General features: G+C 43.1%; 1 protein-coding gene across 1 annotated transcript; it reads right to left on the reverse strand.

Moving 5' to 3' along the window:
• Positions 1–6,563: 6,563 nt before the first annotated feature.
• Positions 6,564–19,510, reverse strand: kctd16a (potassium channel tetramerization domain containing 16a). Its single transcript, XM_076739859.1, has 2 exons — positions 18,050–19,510; positions 6,564–7,807 (listed from the first exon to the last, which is right to left on the reverse strand). Exons 1-2 carry the CDS (start codon positions 18,870–18,872, stop codon positions 7,356–7,358), a joined length of 1,275 nt encoding a protein of 424 aa, XP_076595974.1. The 5' UTR covers positions 18,873–19,510; the 3' UTR covers positions 6,564–7,355.
• Positions 19,511–22,678: the final 3,168 nt, after the last annotated feature.

Genomic DNA, 22,678 nt, shown 5'->3' on the forward strand with positions numbered 1-22,678 from the left:
CATCTGTGTGCAACATTTAATCTCTGGAAGGATTAATCTGGTTCTCTGTGGGCAATATGAGGGGTTTCTTCTGACATGCATAATGCACTCGGTTTTGTAAAAACACTCGATGATACCCCTCAAAATGCATCCAGCAGTCCTGCACTGGAAGGCGACAATAAGATAATTACTTCTCCAGAGAATGTCATTTAATGAGCGAAGCTGAAAAATAAATATATTTGGCATTATCATGCGGCTTCTGTTGTGTTGTACTATACCCACCATCCTTTAAAAACAACAGATTACCACTGAAAATAGATTGGATTACATTCAAAGAATACTGACAAAATGAGGGAGAATTTTCCTCACTGTGGGTCTGTGTGCCACATGATGGTCGCCTCCCAGCCATGATTCACTCCAATATTAAACTGATTTTAATGATGGAAAATTGAGCAGATTTCTGTGAAAGGACCTCCAACAATTATTTTTTGTTCCATCAATGAGTTTTAAGCTCACATCACACAAGTCGTGTGAAGGATTTGTTTCATTAAACCTGAACCCCCTCTATCACCTTGCAGTCAAATTGAATGCTTAAATTTAATACCGAGATTATTTCCTCACACAGTAATAGCTCTGTAGTGCATACAGAGCTGGGTTTCTCCCTAGGCCCTTGTGAAAAGGCACGGGAGGAATGAACAGCCAACAGAGTCTTTATCTCACTTGTACGCTAAAAAGGGTGACACATAAGGAAAAGTGCTCCGAAGCTATTTGAGGATGTTTTATAAAGCAATGGCACCTCAAGGTATGGTTCGGGGGTGCAATCCTAATTGCACAGCACTGGGAAAATGTTGGGAGGAATTAAGACAATGTTCCCCTACTGATTATTTAATAGACCGTCACATTAGCTGAGTGCAGCACATTTTGACTGTGCAGAATCTGGCTCGACAGAAAAGTGAAAGCTTGTGTCTTTACTCCGGTATAATGGCATCTTGATGAACTCCATAATAAAAGTATAAAAAGTATAAAAGGTCCTTGCCATAATTTCAGCCTCTGAACAGACTGGTGGTATATAAGAAGGTGAATAAGTCCTTGTCCATTCTGCCATAACATCATAACTGTTTGCCTGTCCTGCTGCATTCATTGTCTGATATCACAGCTCACAGACAATCAGTGATTATTTTCCAGATTTATGATACAGTGTCCTACAGTATTTTATCCTCTGCAATATAGTCTGTACTCTTTCTTTGATTTATAATAGCTGCTGCCCTGCTCAGCAGCACGCACCACTGTGAGCTCCTTTACCCTGTGGTGTAGCAGCGCTGATCAGTGGCCCTTGGAGGTGATTTATGAGCTATGGGATTTCCGGTCAGAACAGCTTAATTGAGCCTGTATATTCTCCAGAGCAGTCCTTGAGAAAGGGATAAGGTAATGAGGGGGAAAATGACGAGTGGAAGACACTTTGGCTGTAAATCAGCCTCCTTACAGCTGCCAAAGCGAATTGTTTAAAAAAAAAACATTATGTACACCTGCACAAATGCTGTACAGCTTCAAGTTCATTTGATTGACCTCATAACAAGGCACCGGAGTGACTTCCCTACTGCACCCTCATTTTTCTCCCTTTCTGTCATCCACCGGTGGACTCTTTGTCCCAGGGGGAGCGCAGGTGAGCAGGTCCACTCCACTCCAGTCGTTGCTTGGGACCCCTGGATATTTTGTCCAATTAGAAGCTTTGCATCTGGATTCAGAACCCTGTTTTTGAGCAGAGCAGGAGGCTGAATGGATCCCACAGGGGGTTGGACGAATATCCAAGAATGCACATAGATGCACAGATAATTCATACAACTAACTGTACTGCTGACAGTGGTTGTCTAAGGAGCAGGTGAATGATTGTATATTTGCTGTTGGATCTCAGTGCTGGCGCCAGAGCGCTGAGCTGAGTGAGGAGATAGGGCGCCAGAGGAGAGCAAAAGTAGACTCACTGTGGACTCAATGCCTGCTGAAGTCAGCACTATTGACTGACACCTGTCACTGCAGTATATATATGCGTGTGTGTGTGTGTGTGTGTGTGTGTGTGTGTTTGTGTGCGTGTGTGTGTGTGTGTGTGTGTGTGTGTGTGTGTGTGTGTGTGTGTGTGTGTCCATATATTGATGAGAACACGATTTCTGACTACTCAGGGCCCAGTTTGAGGGACGGCTCCAATAGTTTCTAGTCCTCCAGTGTGTTTCTATAAATAAATAAATAGACTCAGTTGTCAAGCCTACAATAAATGTTGCCTTCTTGAATTTAATTTCATTATACTGTGAGGTGTTTGTAATATTTTGCTTCCCCTCAATGATATCAATGTTGGAAACACCTCCCAGCATAACGCAACACTGCTCAGCAGTACCACAGACTGCAGCCTCCAAGAGGATCGAACAGTTTAATCAACTCTGGAAAACAGTTTCAGCAGAACATTATAACCTTCATGAAGGAAGGATTTATTGTCACACTTATCACACGTTTCGTGAGTGAAGAAAATACTCGGACTACCAGAAATTAAGGAGTCGTTTCACCCAAATTTGCCGTATAAAAAAATAAATAAATCTTTTCTCACCTACCTGCAGTATTGTCTAACAATGCAGACGTTTTGAGATCTCCAGTCTCCATATAATGGGAGGGGAATTTCTGTTTGTGGTGGTGAAATTCAAACATTTTTCAGAAGCGAGTCCCTCGTTATTCCGAATAATCCACAGACCAAACTGTCAACACTTCTTATGGAGACTATTTCTTCAGTAGAAGAAACCTGTTCACAGCAGTCTGCCGATTCTCCAGAGTAAGTAGGACACTGTTTTTGGAAAGAGATGTTTCTCTTGCATTTTTAAATATAACTTTTCAATGCTTTGAGCAAGACAAACAAAAGTCTATTCACCTTTGTTGTACTGGGATGGCAGCAGAAGTCTCAGACAGATATCTCAAAACCAGGACAAATAAAACCCATGCATCACTTGATAACACCAGAGGCAAATGAGAATTTAGGATTTTTGTTAGTGTGTGTGTTCGTGTGTGTGTGTGTGTGTGTGTGTGTGTGTGTGTGTGTGTGTGGTCTGGGTGAACCATCCCTTTAAATTCAGGTGTTTGTTCCTGCAGACTCCCTGTGAAGAGTCTGAAGTAAAGGACAGAATGGTAATAGAGGCCAGTTAACACAGTCGGATTCAGCGTCTAAAAGCCCAAATTTGGACTTTTAGGAATATGTCCAATAACCACTCAGTAAGCAAATGCGTTGATGTGTATTTCGCTTGTCAATAATGATCAGACAAAGGCAGAAAATGGTGAAGCGGGGATGAGATGAAAGCAGACGGGGGTCCTACAAACTTAATGTATTTGCATCCTAGCAGGGACGTCCCACCATGCAGGCTATCGCTCCCAATTTTCTGCAGGGGTTGATGGTGATGACATTCACCATGATTTTGTCATTTCTCCCCCTGGATTCATTTGTAATCTGTTCCATTGGTATTTCCACACATTAGACATGGCAGAATCAGGCCAGAGTAAGACCCCAAATGTGCTCCAAGACAGTAAATTGGCTCCCATTTCTCTAACTACATCCCTGCAGGCTCCCCATAAAAGAGCACACAGTATGTAGGTTTAGCATAACCATGGCTCATAGCACAATGTGGCTTAAAAGGGAGTAACAAGGAGGAATTGACCCTGTTAAGAGTCATAAAAGCCTATATGTTTTAACAAATAAATACATGAAGTGACACTAATGGGATGACTAGGCCCCAGAGTTGTGGCGCCAGGATGAAAATGTTTTGTTGCAAGTTTCTTCCCCTTTTTAAAAAATAGTTTGAAGCTTCTGAGTTTTCCAGTCAGCCAAAATCATTTAAACATGATAATCGTCTGTGTTTTTCCACGATAAAGTGCAGCAGAGTCCTGAAAATACCCTTCTTTGCCATCATGGTGAACAAATATGCAAATATGTGAACCTGAGGAGAAAGATCTTAAGTCTTCCACTTACTCAGCCACATTTCCGTTCACTTCCCGGGTGTTAATAAAACTCTGAGATGTCAGTCATCTAAAATTAGATGAGTAAGCGGAAAAACATGTTGGTCTTGGATATTTATGTAGACATGCTGCAGGCAACAAGACCTCTCCCAGTAAGAGTTTGGGTATTTTTTTCAGAGGAAAGAGATAAATTGCACATTTCATCTTTCTATTCCAGATGTCAAGCTTAGCAGAAATTATCCCGTGCCTGCCTTGATAAATCCAGCAGTGTAGGAGGATGTGAGATTATTGCAATCTTCTGCATTGCAATAATAACACCAGTTATCACCTTGGATTTATAACGTTAGGGAAAGTGAATTACAGTCTCCTCCAAACCTTGTATAAAACAGAGTCTAATCCTTATATTCTTTGTGTGAAAAATTAAATCCTGTTTGCTTGGTTTTACGTCATGCCTCTATTATTCTATGTATGAATAACAGTCTTTTCTGGTCGCCTAATATCTGATAAGCAGGGTAATTCTCCCACTCTTGAATCCACAGGCTTTGCAGTAATTTTCTAATACAAGGGCTGTAATTATGCTGTCAGACCTGCCTCATGCTATGAAAGCTGTTGTGGGAAATGTAAGGCCTGCAGGCAACCCCGCCGGATAATTGAGGGCAGCTAGCGGTGGCAGTGATGTTTTTTGATTGAAGATTTAATGTTACTTTGCATCCAAGAGGAGGATGCTGGTTATCGACCGCCTTTAAAGACTGTAAGGCCGGGGCCAGGATCTGAGGCTATTGATCTGCAAAGAAAGTAGAATGGCAACTGATGCCTTCAGGTGGTTCTGTGGGATAGGTCAGCAAGGTCACCTGGGCCAGGCCAGGTCAGGCTAGGCTGCCATATTGTGTATATTTGATATGCAAAAATAGATTCATTGATTTTTCATTGGGGTATTAGGATTCAGATCGTGCTAAGTGCGAGGCGAAATGCCATCCAAAGCGGATCTGGTTTTCAAAGACAGGGAAAGGGGCATTGGATTTCAAACTGAGAGATTTCATGCTGTTTTCCTATTGAATGGAGGCTGAGAGCAAGCGATATGGGTCTGGGTGCTGAGTGGAGGAAGAACGGCCACTATATCCCTGACAAATTCATTATGTTACAGTCCTCTTCAAGGTTTTTTGCCATTTTATTCTCTGCTGGCGTATTCAGAATCAAATACCATTTTATATGAGTTTCTGAAAGTCAATTCACGTCCTAACCTCTATCTCTTCTAAGTTAAATGGCAGCTAAATAGAGACTTAAAAAAGCCCTGAGATCATTTAAAACATTATTTTTTTGCAGCATGCGGATGTTGGCTTTCTTGACCAGGATTAAGGGTTTCAATTTCCATTCATGCCTTAACTGACAAAGGTGGAGGGACTACAGGACGATATGTCTAATACTTATCATCTGAATACTGACATATGCATGTCTGCATAAAGAGCAAAATCACTAAGCCCCAACAAAGCTTTTCTTTCAACTGTGTTGGAGGACACTCGCTGTCCCAAGAGAGAAGCTTCTTCATCTGTCATCACACAGGCTGTTTTTGGGGTTGCAGCGATACAGTCCCCGAGCCTCGCTCCTTACGGATGCAATGTGGCGACACTGCAGAAATCTGTTAGCTAAAAATAGTGCTCTCTATAAATGGTGCTTGATGATGCAGAGCTATGGTTCTCTTCCTGTTTCCTTGATATCCTTTCAAGAGGATGAGGCACACATTAAAATGTCAACAAGGAGGGATCTATTTCGTTTCTGAAATGATGGCAGTTTTGTGTGGGGTTGGCTGATTGGCTAGTGATGGTGGAGGCGACACAAGGCGAGATGGTTCTTTCTGAGTGCATGTACCTGGAAAACCCCCAGATATCTCAAACCAATCTATTTTGCTAACATGTGAAAATCCTGCCACCTCTGAGTGCAGAAACATTACAATGTGCTGTTGTTCCTTAAAAGAAAATTCTGGTGTTTTTCACCCTGGGACGAATCAAGGCCCCAGGAAGTGTGCCGGGCTTTGAAGCCAATTTGACATAGTGGTGAAACCAAGTAAATGCAATGTCATGTGATACATACTGGCCTGAAATGGCTTTTTCCCATAAGCTTGAATTGTGAATGAAGCAGCTGTAAAACGCTAGATACATTATTTGATTGTCACAAACAATCCCCTGGGAAATGACTTGCTTCACTACGGTCGCTGTGGCCCAGTGATTTTATCTGCTCACACGTAAGCTGCAAACCTCGGCTTAGTGTCAGACCTAAGCTAACGTTTGCAGCTTATGTTTTCAGCAGATAAATACACTCTTACTTTTTTGATCATCTGTTTTTGGCTTTGGAAAGGCTAAAAACACGACACCACCCTTCAGGCTCCTTAGAGTATCTCTTTTGCTACAGCAAACCCCTTCAACATGTGGAGAAATCCTTTACTGCGCCTATTTATGGTTGTTAAGATATGATCTGACAATCTCTGTTCAAGGGAGCTTTTCAACTAAACAGTCAGTTATAAGAATGTGATTGAAAAAAACCCCCTGAAATTTCCATGTAAATCTAAATGCACTGAAGGTGTCAAGAAGGTCCACTATGAATAATACAATTCTAACCCATTTATTCACTTTTTTACACACTTACAATCAAGGATTAGTCAAATATCCATTGGCTTTATATAGTCTACCTACACAACATCATCTATCCAACACATAATGACAACATTGGACAAAAAGTTTTACAGTGGCAAACAGATCTATAGGCAGTGCTTTCCTCATTTAAGTTCAGCCGTAACACACCGTATTTACCCATCACACAAAATAGTGAATTGAAACTTTGTTTGATATTGCATAATTATGCTAAGGGTGAAATGACATGCAGTGCCGTTATCAAAGCCTACTATAAGTATATGTGTTATCAGTGGAGTTAAGTGATATTCCATTGCTAACGTACAGCACCATCTGGGTACATCCATTTTTAAAAAAAACAGCTATTGTGGGCAATTGCACATACAGTATGTGATAGGTTGATGGACTGAAATGATGTTGCCCCTGAGGTTGCTTTGTTGCTTCAACTATTGATGTAGTAGCCTTTTTGTACGACTGGTTCCCAGCTCTCTGAAGTGAGAACAGGGTGTAAGCCCCAACAGGAGTAACCTGATTTACACATGTGCATATCATACACAACACTGTGCATACTTTACAAATCAAGGACTCACACTGCCTTGTACCTTGTGTGCTCAGCTAGTCATGCTGGCGGGAAAGTGGCCATAGTTTTTTTTTCTAATACAGTATGTGTCTTAGAGGGTGCAGTCTATTGCCTATGCAGTTAATACTCATCACTGATGTCATGAAACCACCGTCTCTCCTTCTCTTTCTTCTTCCTCTCACTCATTTTTAGAGACGGTACTTTCTCAGGAGCTCTGATTGCCACATGTACTTCCTCTCCGGAAAGTGATCGGGAATCCTAATGCGGCGGAAGTCCTCGATGCATTTCTCCAGCTCCTGCTCTGGAGTCATCTTCTCCTTGTTTGCTTTCCTCTTTGCAGCCTCTCTTTCGCGGACCCCGAAGGTTCTCACACGGAGCATCTCAGTCTTACGGCGCATCTCTGCCTGCTGCAGCATGTGAACTGGTCCTTTAGGCATGGGACGGTCCAGCGTCTGGATGTTGGACCGCCGGCTCACGGGGCCACAGATCACGGTTCCTTGAGGGGAACTGGCCTCCGACTGTGTCTCAGAACAGGAAGTGGAGAGCTCGTTGAAGGAAGTGCCGCTCTCTCCCTCACGCTCGCTCTTGTGGCTCTTGCAGCAGCAGTCACAGTGAGAGGACAGCCACCTTGAGGGTCCACCTGGAAAACACAAGCACAAACACATTTGTCAGTTGTTTTGACCGCATGCAGTAAATATTCTCTTGCAGCAGGACTCTCTTTCATGCAGAAACGCACTGTAAATTAATGTCCTAGCTGTCTGTGTGGTGACAGATTCAAAGTGTAATCGAAAGAAACAGTTGCACTGATCAGGCAAATGCCGACAAATGCCTACGCAGCAGTTTCAATGTCATACAAGTATCTTTAAATGAATATCAGATGACTGTGTGTGGTGATGTGTGTGGGTATTTAGGTGGGTTCAGATGTAAGAACATGCAAGTTATTGGCTTTGACATTTAATTGCTGACTCTCAAAAGGCTGGTGGGCTGTGTATATTGCTTCATCTGTTAAGGAGAACCCCACAGCTCAGCGCGCTTCAGTACGGATCCCTAAAAGACCTTTACCATTTCCCAAGGCAAAGCTTGTCTCAGAGCCAAAGCAATCTGCTTTGCCGTGGCAGTTTCTTATTAAAACATGTAACCTGCCTCGTATTAAGAAAGTAGTGTATTATTTTTGTGTTTTCAGAACACTCTGTCAATAAGCCGACGAGGTGCTTTTTACCTTAAGGGAGGCAACACGGTAGAAAAACACAAAGTATAATTTATCTTGAGTGGTAACAGAAAAGGGTCAGTGAATAGTGGACTGAATAAATGTACCTGCAGGCCCTGCAGGTGTCCTGACCTCCTGTCATGAAGTTTGGGTGAGAAGGTGGACCAGGTAGTACTAGCAGAGGATTTTAGTAGTCTTCGCTCATCCTCTTCTTCTACCATCTCACATCCTCCTACACTGCTAATTATGAACCAGAAATACTGTAGCGTACTGCCCGCTGGCTCTTGAAGTGTGCAAGTAAAGACAGCAAACACTGTAGCAGTCTTTCATTGCCAAACATATCCTTGAACTATGGTCTCATTTAGATGTGCTAACAGGTAGAAATGTGCTGAGAGCTGCTGCGCTCACTGTAATATAAACAACAGTGTATGAGAAATAAACTAAAGTATACAGACTCTAAAAACCTCTTAATGGCTTTTTCCAGTGTGATGATACAGACTCAATAGCAATGATATCTCAGAGGGAGCAATAATTTGTCCATTACCTCCTTCCCGTGCATGCACCAATTTATACTGAACAGAGTTCAAGGGGGATTTTAACCTCTCCGCACACACTGTAATAATGACCTTATCTCTGGTGCGATGATTGCATTGAGCTGATAGTGAGAGAGTCACTAACAGCTTTTTAATGGCTAATCCATGAGCAAAGAGGCCAATCAGCGCACCAATTTCCCCCCACAGAAAATGAATCAAGCTGAATCCAGCAGACAAGCAGCACCACGCAAATGGATGCAGGCGCTTTAGCGAGGAGGATCAAGAGGAGGGAGGCTGAGCATTGTTTCTAAATGGATGGATGCTGTCCTCCAGAGGGGCAACCCGCTTAGGAAACTAGCCAACACCCAATAATAGCATCATAAAATTTTCAGGTTATGCAGAATGAATTATATTAAAGCCACTGACCAGCTGAGAAGCACCTGGGCTTCAGTTTGTCGTTTGGCGTGTGGATGTGGAACTGGCTGTTGCCATAAACTGTGTGTTATGGAAAAAGTGATGTAGTGTCAAATTATGATGTCCCCTTCAGAGTCAAGACAGGAAACTGCTCAGAGAGCCTTGTCAGGAAACAGTACATTTAAACAAGTGAGTGTGTATAATACCCTTTGGTACCTTTTCGGGGAAGCCATTGATTGCAATGTGTTTTTCTCAGATCTATACAGCCTGTCTAAGAGATCATATTCCAACCACTTCAAACGACTGAGGCTGGTGCTCAGACCAGACTCGGGCGGTGCACTTCTCATAAATAACACAGAGAGAGGGAGTTGAGTTCTTCACAGAGGCATGTAGACTCAGAGTCACACAGGCTATCCTCAAACTCCTCTCCATCTCTGATGAAAGCAGGGATGTTTGTCCTCATGCCTGAGCGAGGTCAGAGCTTTGTGCGAATCCAACAGCCAGGATATTAGATTAAAATGACACGTTTTTACCCACTAAAAGGTTTTGATTGGCAGAAAAGTCGGACATGATGGGGCTCTGACAAACTCCTATTCAAATGTCAGTGGGTCTTCTGCCAGACATTAATGTGTTTGTTTTTATCCGTGGCTCTAAACTGACTCATCAAGGCCGGCCGATGATTATTTCTTTAACGGCGGAGCATCTCTGTGCCTCAGTCATTTGATCTATGCTGAAAGTTCAGAGGAAAATATAAATGAATAAATAAATAAAGAGGAGAACGAAAGACTCATCACTCAGCAATTTCATGTTTTTATTGCACATTTGCAAGAGGCAATAACGCAATTTATTTAATATTTTGACTTGAGTGACCCAAAGCTGTCTGCTTTTTAGATTTGAATCTCAGCAGTGATGTGAACTGTGCCCTCAATCTAAATAAATGAAAATAAGTTTTGAAGACAAAGCAGCATTTTACATCCAAGCTGTCGGAGTCAGAAAAAAAAACCTCTTCACTTCTGAGTTTATGAAATAAATATACATGCTTTCTTTGCCCAAACGCAACAAAATCCTGCAGGGCTGAGTGGTGTGAATCATCTTCAAAGGCTTCAGTTGCTGCTTGGTTCTAGTACAATAATATTCTCTGGCCAAGACTCGTGAAACAAACAAAATAGGGAGAGAAATTGAGAATCAGCCCTGATTAGTTTGATGAAAAAAGCCGTATGCATCAGGGGTAATACTGTCTGACAGGTTAGATATGCATATTCATACAGCCAGTCAGGGAGCTAAGATCATATGAGTGAAGACACTCTGATCTTAGACTTACACTCTCACATTCTCCTGCTCCTATATCTCCAGTTACACAAATATTTTTACCCTGCCACTGCCTCAGGAAAAGTGTAGTTTACATGCTTGTTAGCTCACAAATTAGGCCAGCGTGTCCTTGCAGCAGAAAAAAAAGGCATGTCTTGCAAAAGCAGTGACCGTCCTTACAGGGTGCAGGAAATCCATTTCACAAAGATAGTCCTTTTTGCTGTAAAAGTATCACTTCAGCAGTTTGTGTCCAGTCTAACTGATGGCTGTAGCCATCCTCTTGCTGAGTATAATAACGTCTGTAACATCTGCATAAAATTGAATTTGTCAATATTAATTAGTTGCATCCAGTCAGCCTGCTCTGCTGAAACAACCCTCATCAGCAGCAGTGATGAGAAAGAGCTGTAGTTAGGGAGTCCCATGGAGTGCCAGCAAGCTTTACATTCAAGGACACTCTCAGACCCGTTACTGCCCCCGCCCAAATTATCTGCTTTCCATGGCGAGAGTGACAGCTTCACTGGCTGATTGTTAATGACAAGCGGGTGCTTTCTCCTCCCAGAGTCAGAGGGTGGCTGCCCACTGAGTATCTCCCTGACAGCAACACAGACGGATTGAAATGTCTGTATCAGCCTCTCCCTGTAGGCCCGTCCCCCGACCCGGAGCCACTGCCCTCCACTGCACAAGCACTGATGAATCAGGATGAGGCGGGAAGAAACCGAGTAGGTGTCCTGAGTATACACTGAGCTCCTGTCATCACCTAAATGATGCCTCGAGAGGCTGGAGGAAAGACGAGGGGCAGTTCTGCTCCCTCACCATGTCAAGTAGGTGATGTTTGAAGAGTGACATCAAAGAAAAATGCTCATGCATCACATCCTCTTTTAATTCCTCCAAAATGCCATGATTCTTCAGGACAACGTTACCTTATGTTCAGTAGAGTGCTGTTTGCTATTTATACCAGACCAATCAGTAAACCTTACAAAGCAAACATCCTGCATACCAGCACACCGGATCTCCTGTCTTCTGAAAACTCTCAGCTCTGCCCACAATGTGAGTTCCACCACAGAAGTAGCCATTGCGTGTCTCTGGAGGGATCATTAGGGTGTTAGATGTCAGACGGTAAGAGCTGCTATACCTGTTCTCCAATGCAGAAATAAGAGAACCAGGGACAAAAAAAAGATGACAGTATTCAACAGTACTGTATCTGAAAAATGCTATTAACAAGATTCTAATTTTATCAGCTCTGTAAAGGAACATACTCAAGGTTCAGGTGTCAGATCCATCAAAGACTATATTTAGTCTTGTTATTAGTCAAAATTGCATTATCATTCACCTTGGTAATGGAGTTACGAGCACAGACTGTTTTGAAAAATCTCCTTGTTGGTGCTTTCAAGGGCACTCCCGACATCTGTGATTTGTGACTCAGCTATGTTGTTGGAAAATCCAACCCAGAAGACAATCAATAAGCAAAAACAGACAGTGTGAGAGGGTTAGTGTGAATAAGCTCATTTCATGCATCAGAGTAATATTGTTTAGCAACCAGAGTCCCAATTTGGGAATGTTGCAATCCTAGCAGTGCCTGCTTGTAACTGAGTTATTGTGGACCAAAAAGGCAGAAAAAAAGATAATTAAATATTCATTATGACAGATTCCCTATTTAATGCATGTTCTATGTCCGTGCATGTTCATTTTAATACTGTAGTGACATGAAATTAAAAAGATGAAACAGCTCCATTGAAGTCAATGCAAAAGCTTGTGGTAAGATTTAGAAAACAATCCACTGTAATGTTAAGAATACTATTTGTGGTCAATAACATGAAAATGGAAAAGCACAAGCGCAGTCAATCAAAATCCAGTGCAAGCAGCTTCAAAGAATGATTGATTTAAACAGAGATTTTTCTTTTGTATCTGCAGCTGTTCAGTAAACTGAGATTTACTCCCAAGGTGAGCCAGACTGCAGACTTGAACTGATGTAGTACACACACCCGCGCCTTACTTCTGACCATCTTTCTGGCCAGGTGCTCTTTCAGATTTGTATGAGCTGTTCATGGGTGCACTATCCATCTCTTGTAGGCATTGCCAATCCATCCAGACTCCAAGCAGGCTCTCTGGGAGCTCGGGGACTGCCCAATCTCTGCTTCCATTACACCCCTGCAATTGATTACTTTCCCCCGTCTCTCCCTGCCGCCTTGTGGCCATTGTTCAGTAGCCATTACAGCCACACATCATCACATTCACAGCCCAAATGAAGACTGCACAGTTACATTAACAGCACACCTGGCAAGTATAATCATTCTCCATCTTTACTGTACGTGTGTCCCATTCTGACAAGCCACTTCTGCACAGGCCTTTCAGATGGAAAGACATGAAAATGTCTCAGATGTTACCAGTCTTACTGTTCAAGGACGATTTGCTCCGCCACTGGAAGCAGTAATGTCAAAGCAAGTTATGATGATATTTTGTCCATGGTGACTTAATTTTCATCTACAAATTGAAAGAACCTTTGCCTATTTTAGAATATGATTTATATTTTAAATTGCCTTTAAAATTACAATTACAATTTGTCATTCGGCAGACGCTTTTATCCAAAGCGACATACATATGAGATTTTCATACATCACAAGCAAGGTTCTAGATGGAAGAGAACAACATGAGTAAGTGCCCTAACGCAACTGTCTGGTTCAACTGGACATAGGTGCTACAGAGTGCACAGAGAGTTTGTTTTTTCTTTTTTTTTTTTTCTTTTTTTTTTTAAGAAAGAAGGTGTTCAGTAAAGAGCTTCGTCTTTAGTCTTTTTCTAAAGATCGAGAGGGACTCTGCAGAACAAATGGAGTTTGTAACTCGTTCCACCACCAGGGAACCACAGAAGAAAAGAGTCTAGCTAGAAATTTAGGGCCTTTTGGAGCTGGCAACACCAGGCGCCGCTCCTGGGCAGAGCGTAGTGAGCGGGAGGGAGCATAAACCTGAATGATGAAGTTCAGGTCGGTCGGAGCGGTTTTGGTGGCAATTTTGTGGGCAAGTATCAAGGACTTATACTTAATGCAGGCAGCAACAGGGAGCCGGAGGAAGGATATGAACAGCGGAGTGACATGCGCTTGTTTGGGCTGGTTAAAGACCAGGCGAGCTGCCGGATTCTGGATAATCTGCAAGGGTTTTAACAAGCATGCTGGGAGCCCTGCCAGTAAGGAATAACAGTGGTCGAGGCATGATAGTACCAGCGCTTGTACTAGGAGTTGAGATCCATGCTCAGACAGGTAGGGTTTGATCTTCCTGATGTTGTACAGGACAAATCGGCCGACCAACAGAGGTCACATGTTCTTTAAAAGTTAGTTGGTCATCAATCATGATACCCAAGTTTCTAGCAGATTTTGCTGGAGTGAGCAGAGCTGAGTTAAGCTGGATACTGATCTGTTGTCGTATAGAGGGACCGGCCAGGATGACAAGGGGCTCAGTCTTTGACATGTTAAGCTGAAGGTGTCGCTCCTTCATCCATGCCGAGATATCGGTGAGGCATGCCGATATCCATGCTGAGACAGTCGGGTCATTTGGCGGGAATGAAAGGAGGAGCTGGGTGTCGTCAGCATATGAATGGTATGAGAAGGCATATGAGCGGATGACTGCACCAAGTGTGGTGGTGTATATTGAAAAGAGATGGGGTCCAAGCACTGACCCTTGAGGTACGCCTGTGGACAAGCAGTGGGATTTAGACACTTCTCCCCACCAAGATACTGCAAAGGTATCTTGGAGGGGACCGTGTGAAAGGCAGCCGATAGGTCGAGCAATAGTAGAACAGACGATTGACCAGTAGCCCTAGCTGATCGTTGGCACTTTTCAGATGGGAAGAGAATGAAGACAGGAGAGTTTGATAGTCACTCCATTTTTTCTCGGCTGCTCTGAGCACCGCCCCTTGCTCTCTGATGAACCAGTGAGCTATGGACTGGTGGAGGTTTGAAGAGCAAGTTTGGATGAGAGTGGGCATAGATTGTTTAGAGAGCAGAGCGTGTCTATTGCCTCATTCACAGTGAGTGGGGAGAAAACACTGTGAGGAGGCATGATTGCCAAGACCTCATCGGAGAGTTGAGCCGGTGTGAGGGACCGGAGGTTTCATCTGAAGGGGACCATTTGTGGCGGAGCTTGTGGATGATCTGGTAAGGATACAGAGAATTCAATAAAGAAGTGGTCTGATAGATGTAATGGGGTGACACTTAGCTTAGCAGTTTCACATCGCAATTAAGTCGAGAGTATTGCCCGTTTCGTGTGTGGGAGCGGTGGAGCCCTATTTGAGGTCAAATGAGGACAGCGGCGAAAGGAAGTCGACCGCGTGGGGTTTGTTAAGATGAATATTCATGTCACCCATGACAATCAGTAGGGTGCCATCTTCAGGAATGGCTGAGAGTAGCATGTCCAGTTCAGTTATAGTAATGGGTTAGCATTTATCTTTCTAAATTGCATCTCCATCCTGGATGACTGCAGACGAGGAAATATTTTGGGATCACAGATTGCTTTTTAATTAGCCAAGACTCTCCTCTTTCCCCAGAGATAATTAGCTATAAGGAGACTGGTCCCAAACGCCAAATCGGGGGTTAGAGTTGTTAATCACTACAGCAATAATGTTGCCACTGCCAATCGAACAAATGCAATGTCCCTATGAAACTAAATGACCTACATTTCTGCTTGATGAATATCTTGACATAATCACCTAGCTATGGAGGCCCAGTTCTGCCAATACAGTAAGAGGAAAAGAATATTATGAAGAGCTTGATAACAAAAACTTGTTCCTAAAAAGTTGATGTTTTTATCTACTTTCTCTGAACTTTTTATTTTTACTTTCTCTCTTCATGATTCTACCTTATAATTTCAAATTGTACATACTTTTGACTCACTGTCTTATTACTGAATTTTTCTCATATCATTTGGACTTTTTATCTAATATTTTGGACTAAATAAATCAAACTTTTGACTTACCATGAGCATTTTAATCAGGGGTTTAATCATGACTAAGTTTTCATCTACTTTTGGGCTTCCATATGTAATCCGCCAGTAAGTGCAACACCAGGCACAACCTGCTCTCAGTCTCCTTCTCTCTAAGGGGCGTTGGTTATCGGTTTTGATTTATTTGTCTCTGGCTCAGTTGTTTATTTAAAGGGTGAACAAGTCATACTCGGTCAAATGGGAATTATTCATCATGGCCATCAGGCGCAAAAATTCTTGTTCATGATGAATGCTCAGACGCTGCGGCCTCCTGCAGAGAGCGCCCTTTTCCTGAAAGAATGATTTGTTTTAGTCTGTGGAAAAACCAACAGCATATATACTACTGGGCAGGAGTGGATGCCAATAATTGAGAGTGGACGGTCTTAACTTTATGAGGAAATAAGTCCCCTGACTGAATACAGATGATACCACTCAGTAAAATGATGAATATCTGCTGCAGGCATTTTGGAAACTGGCGTCCCCGCCCTATCACCAGGATGGAGAGTCAGTGAAGCCTGTAGAAAACAACTGACGCATTTAACAAGAAGAGCAACATGGATGGCACTAGGAACTGACAGGCTGGAAGAAAGTCTCTCAATTTGTTTACTGCGTTGGATTGCTCTTTTTACACCCTGAACAAACCCAGCCTTCCTGTTTCACTCCATATGAGCCTGTGATTGGATTTGGGAGGGGGGTAGAAAGAGAGCAGTGAAATGTTCTGCTGAAATCAACAGACAACAATAAGGCACATCTGTTCAGTGCCCACCCCAAAGGTGCACTTGTCCACATGCATCCTTAGTTTAGGACTACCTGCCCGAGGCCAGTCAGTGTCCCACATTCAGAATCAGGTTACAGTATTAGTTTTGAAAGTGGATGCGGGCCGCTGTGCTGCTTTGAAACAAGGGCTCTCACGCCTGTCTGCCTTTGATGTGTCTATCCATCATCCTGACTATGCCTCTGTCTCCTAGCGCTCGTTATATGTGTGTGTATGTGCGTGTGTTTCCTCTCACCCTCACCTTGTCTCCTTTCTTTTAATGAAAACCCAGTCTCTCCCTCGTCTTCCGTGTCTTGCCACCAAATAATGTTTTTCTTCTCTGCTCCCTCGGACCCAATGAACTTTCCTGTCTGATACTTACTTTAATCTATTTTTGCTCCTCACTCCCTCTCCCTTCTTTCTGCCTCAGTTCTTTCTCCCCATGGCCAGGTCTCATGCAACTTTTACTCCCTCGGCCCTCCTGCTCAGCCGCTCTCTCCTCCATCTGCTCGCCTCGCTCTTCTTCCTTTCAGCTCGTTTCCTTAAATCCCCTCTCTCTCAGACTTTCCTCCCTGTGATCTCCTTACTCTGCATCTTCTTTCCTCTCCATGCTGTACTTATTGCAGCTTTTACACAGTCTTTTTCCCCCTTCTCATCCTCCTCCTACTGTCCCATGTCTTTGTCCTAGGGCGGTGTCTGTTAATGGAGAGGGGGGTGAACACCTACACCATATGCTGTGCTCCAGAAAGTTGAATGACTCAGGAAAATTGTACCTGGCTGGATGTCTGTGCGGGTCAAGGCAGACCCCTGTTATAATTAGCCTGTATTAACAACACGATTGGTAAATCATTAGCAAACCATATGTCATGCCTTCCTCAGCCCGCCCTCCTGCATCTCCAGCTTTGACCCACCAACTGGGTTTTCTTCAGCTCTTCCAAAGGGAGCCATTCAGAATAATGAACATGAAGTGCTTTTTAATCGACCATATGGTCCAACTCCTCCCTCTGCAGAGAGTGGAATGAACCATATTTGCAGCTAATTAAGGCATTTGCTGATGAACAAACTTTGTCTTCAAGTGAAAAGCAAAGCTGATTCCAGAGAATGCAGCAGCATTCATGTGAAATTCTGCTGCCCACTGGTGCTATATTATTCATAATGCATCAGAATCTGAGCAATAAGCTCTGTTTACTCATGACGCATGTGTGCTTGAAGTGTAGCAGCATTGTGACTCAACTCCCTTGAGGCCCGTGAGCAAGTTTGCCTCTTATCTCGGACCCAAAACAGAAGTTTGAAAGGAGCCACTATTAGGGACGCAACGATTTGAGAAGGGTGTGCTGTAACCTGACCATGCCTCCTGGTGGTGTAAGATAACACACATCAGTCTCTGCAAATCACCTCTAAATCTAGACCATTAGACAGAAATTGGGTGTGTTTTTATATGGACATCTGTGTGGATATTTCTTTACACCATTTAATGAGAAAAGCAACATTTCTGATGGGCATCATGCAATACCATAATGATGTGCCTATAGCCTGGAATTTGGTTATAGGTGAGGGACGGGCTCCTTTTTTTTTTTTTTTTTTTTTTTAGTTTACACTGGGTGTTGCACTATAATCACTTCTGAAGATCAAAGGCACCCTTTTTTCTCACACTCGCTCGCTTCTGAAAGTGTAGAGTAGGAATAAATCTTCACTCACGGTAGAAGATGTACTGTGCGTAATTGGACCAGACTCTGTCATCCGCGTAATGACCGATGGAGGACGCCGTCAGGGACGAATTGCAGGCCACGATATGAAAGCCGCTTTCTGACAGCATGTCAAAAGCTCTCTCCAGGTGCCTGAACTTGAGGTAAAACCTGCAGGTGTAACGGTCCGGTGGTCTGTCCAAGTCCCTGTTCTCATTCAGGGCGTCTCCAAACACCTCTTTCGCCAGGCCAATTCTACTACTGATGAAGATCCTCGGTAACTTTTTGCTTTTGGCATCAGTTTGACTTTCTCTGCCTCCCCCGGCGCAAACGCCTTTGAAAGCGACCGTGATGTAGCCGTACCTCCGGTCCAAGGAGTAAGAAGGGTAAAACCTCTGATCGCTGCCCTGCGACGCATCCTCAAAATCACTGTAGTACAAATCGTCTGGAAATAGTTTTGAATCCTCGGACGACAAAAGTTTGGCCAAATCTGGCAGCTGGAAGTATTCCGCCTCTCTTTTCAACCTTCCTCTCTCGGGGAAGTGGTCAGGGAGGACAACTTGCTTGTCTCTAAGGTAATCCAATACATAGCGAAACAGAAAGCCATCTCTGTCAATAAAATAACGTCCTCTGAGGTCACGGGACAAGTCATTTGAAGACCCCTTCTTGTTAGAGAACAGCTTTCCAAGTAAGGAATTTGGAAAGCTTGTCAAGGTGGCATGACGAGTGTAATACACCTGTCCACCCACGTTGAGCTCAATAACATCCGATGGAGGGTTTTGCACTGAGCCTGGCTCTTTTGCGGGTTGCGTTTTGCAGTTTTCGCTGAGTGCCATTTCTTTTTGCAGATCTTACACGAAATCTTGTCTTGTCTCGGAGCGCAAACGTCCCAGAAGTTCAGGGTGTGGGGAGTAACGGCATGGTGCTGATGCGCTCAGACCCAAAGCATAGTCTTGATTCAAGCTGCAGTCCTCCCATCCAGTGTCTCATGACAAACAATCCCAAGGTGTGCCTACAGTAGATCCTTGAACCCCATGCGTAAATGTGCCTGCCCACGGTGCATCCTTTTTTGAACAGAATCGATTATCTTAACCAGTGAGCGCATCATGTTACACACATCCACTGCGATGGGTCATTACTGTGACTTCAAAGAAATATAATCCCCACTTCACTCTGCAAATCCCCACCATCAAAAAGGTAAAAACATTTTTATTTTCATTTTTTTTGGTTCAAGTTCTCTGTGGAAAGGGTCGCCGTCTTGCGCCTGGCTTCAAGTTCAATCACATCAGTCCATAATAGATTGAAGAATGTGCGTGCGGTCCATCAATCTGCTACTGAGCCTCACTCCTGACAGCTGGGATGCTGCTGAAACAAGCTCCGAGGTTGGAGGATGGAAGCGGGACTCCTGTGCGCACCCATCTCTCCAAAGTGCTGAGTGTGGAAACGTTTGGTCCGGCAGAAGGTTTAAGATAATGTTCCTCCAAGCTGTGCAAGGAGAGAGAGAGAGAGAGAGAGAGAGAGAGAGAGAGAGAGAGAGAGAGAGAGAGAGAGAGAGAGAAACGTCCCATGAAGTAATGTCTTACATCATCTTAAAGGAAAATGACATTTGCAGGTGATCGACATAAAGCGGACTGATGTGGGTGCATCTGTGCAGTTTTTCATGAAATTCTGATTTAGCTGCGGGCGACGTGCAGCTGGCGGAGAGGATTCAGGACTAATGCAGTTTTAACTTCCAGCGTTGCCGATTTTAATCCCTTCGTCTGAGTCTTCACAGAAGCTTTCACATTTACATTTAACGCTTTTAGCTGACGCGCTTATCCCAAGAGACGGGTGAGGGGTTAGGTCCCATGCGGCGTCTTGCTCAGAGACTCATCGGCAGAGACAGCTACTCGTGATCAGAGCTGGTGATCATACAGGATACTCTACTAACTCCCTTTTCAATCCACCTGCTCATAATGGCTCAAACATGGTTGGAAATAAACTCAAATGACAAAATGACATTTGCACTCTTCTGCATCCGACTGAACCTTCGGGCAACAATATTCTTTCATCCAGAATATCCTCATCGATTTGACCGAGTCATTTCTCGATTCAGCACCACGGACAGATCTCAGAAAGATCCATGTCACAACTGCTTGATGCTCCATTTCCTCTCAAATACACTGATACTTCAAAAATAAAACTGTTCATTGATTAATTCCTTTTGATTTTACGTGAGTGTATTTTCATGCGAAATGAACATGATGTACGAGTATGAGGCCCATTTTGGTAAACAAGCCCCTCCAAAAGTGCGTGTTCCTTGCAGTTTTTCCAGCAATTCCCAAGCAGGGAAAAGAAGAACTCAGGAAGATGAACCCTCATTACTGAGAATTTTTATTCTGGATTATAGTAGCAGGGGGACAGGGCATGGGGACTTGTCTATTATTGCTCAGGGCCTGCTCAGTGAATTTGTCATAGAGCGATCAGTGTACTCCACACTGAAGCCAAGTACTGTAGGGTGGCAAATGCACTTTGGAGGAAGTGAGATGCAAGCTGAATTTGGGGCTTAACAATACATGTCATCATCCATGTATGCAGTAATATATAGGCCACAAGCTGGTGTTGTATATACGGCGTACGATTATCCGAACCTGGAAGCCTAAAGATGAGTTTGATACTGGTGGATCTGTTTGTTTTATATATGAAGCGTAAGGTCCCTTATCTCCACCGTCCACATCACACAGAGCCACCAGCAGCACTAACACTGATCCGGGTTTCAGACTGTTTTGTACCTCTCGTGTTTGCCTTCCAACTTGTTTGTTTTTCGTGTTTTTTGAAGCCCTGTTGTAATAAATCAGAGGCTTTTATTGCTGCAGTGCTGAAAGAAGGCGTTGATGATGGGAGAGCACCCTTGACTTGTGGCTTTGAGGAGGCAGCGGTCACGCTTTACCCTGTTAATTCAGAGTATATTGTGCTGGAGAGGGGTTGCTAAGCAGCCACAGGGGACTGAGTGGGATTCAAACAGTGGGGATTTAGAACCACAGTGAGCGTACCACTGATCTCTTTTTCGGCAAAGTGAGGTTTCACTGCTTACATTTTACATAATATTGTGATGTTTTGTGGATTGTGTGACCTTAAGAGTGGAGCAAATACAACTGTAGACAACAAACGCTGACAATGACTTTGTGGGATTTGTTCTGTTTATTAGTTTAATAGATTCATAGATGTGAGCGTATCTCTGGTTGTGTAACAGTTAGACTTGGAGTTGGTTCCCTGCTCCTTGCTTGGGGATGAGTCGCTTCCCATATGTGATATAAACCCTGTTTCTTATTCATATCACTCATCCTCCCATTAGAGCCAATTTCCCTGCCTCCTGTCTTCAGTTTATTTCCTGCTCGTGTGCTGCTCTCAGGTCAGATTCTGTCGTTTGACAGGGGTTTGAATTTCATACAACTTCAGCTTGAATAATGTAAGACAACACGGCTTCCAGCTGAGCGTGAAGTAAGAAAATCTGTATGTAGCATTAAATTGGCAATTGTGGATTTTGCAGGCTCTTGCCTTGTAATCAGCAATGTGGCAAATCAGGTTGTGTAGCCTGGATAAAATATGTCTGTCAGATAAGAAATTGTTTAATAATTCATTTGTAGATCTCCAGCAAATGTATGATTTATGATGAAATGTTCATTAATAAATTTACACTTCCGGTCTGCAGACATTGTTCCTGCAGTGTGTAAATTTTACAAACGAGCCAGTGAATTTTTGTTGTTTTTGAACATTTTGCGACGCACTGTTGTGCACCCTTGAAAACAAGCAAGAAATAATACAGGTTCGAACCTCTCTGCAGAGTTATTATCCCTCTGCATATAGTAATAACCTGCCTTACCTTATTTCCTCTTCTCCCAGGCACTTTTATGTCAGATGAAAGAGGCAGAAGTGTGAACTGGCATGTCTTGAGAAACAGAAGGCATTTTGCAGGTTGTTTTTTTTTTTTTTTTTTGACTAAATCACAAATGAAGTAACAGTGCTGCAGTTTTTAATAAGTTAAATGGCACCCTGTCTACCTTCTACTTGAATGAAGACATTCTGCTTCATAGTGTCTTTGAAAATGCACACGTAGATTGTTTCCTTCCGAATATTAAGGTGAAAAGGTTACCCATCACAGTTACTGAGTGATAATTATCCATTAGTGGTTTGTCGTACTGATGCAGACATTGCAATAACATTGAGTGTCCCCTTGAGCCCTGATACAGGCAGTACAATAAGATGTTATTCATTAATTTTATTTCTTTATCTAGTAATAATTCCATCAGTAAAATCTTGGCGTATTAGATTAACTTATTTTAGTCAGTACATGATTTGGGCCCAGAATGGCCTGTTGTTTACAATAACAGTAACTTCTTTAAGTCAGTTATAGTGTTTAAAGTTCATATTGCAATATCATATTATTTCATGCTATTTACACAAGAAGCCATCGTGTTGCATCCTGGCGTGAGGCATCCACAGGCAGTATGTCAAGGTGAGAGGTGTTTCCATTTACTGCAATTTAAAAAGACAAACATTCTAACCTGCAAATGAACCGTGTGAGCTCAAATCTACTTGCATCCACATTTAGACCCAGCAATCAATCGCATCCGATTTGCACAATAATCCTGTGATTTAATCA

This window comes from Chaetodon auriga, chromosome 9, assembly GCF_051107435.1.
Source record: "Chaetodon auriga isolate fChaAug3 chromosome 9, fChaAug3.hap1, whole genome shotgun sequence".
In the NCBI taxonomy this organism is placed as follows: Eukaryota; Metazoa; Chordata; class Actinopteri; order Chaetodontiformes; family Chaetodontidae; genus Chaetodon; species Chaetodon auriga.

Coding starts and splice junctions, on each gene's coding strand:
- kctd16a (XM_076739859.1), bottom strand. CDS start 18,872: ATGGCACTCAGCGAAAACTGCAAAACGCAACCCGCAAAAGAGCCAGGC. Junction 7,808..18,049: donor CGCACAGTACATCTTCTACC/GTGAGTGAAGAT, acceptor TGTGTTTTCCAG/GTGGACCCTCAAGGTGGCTG.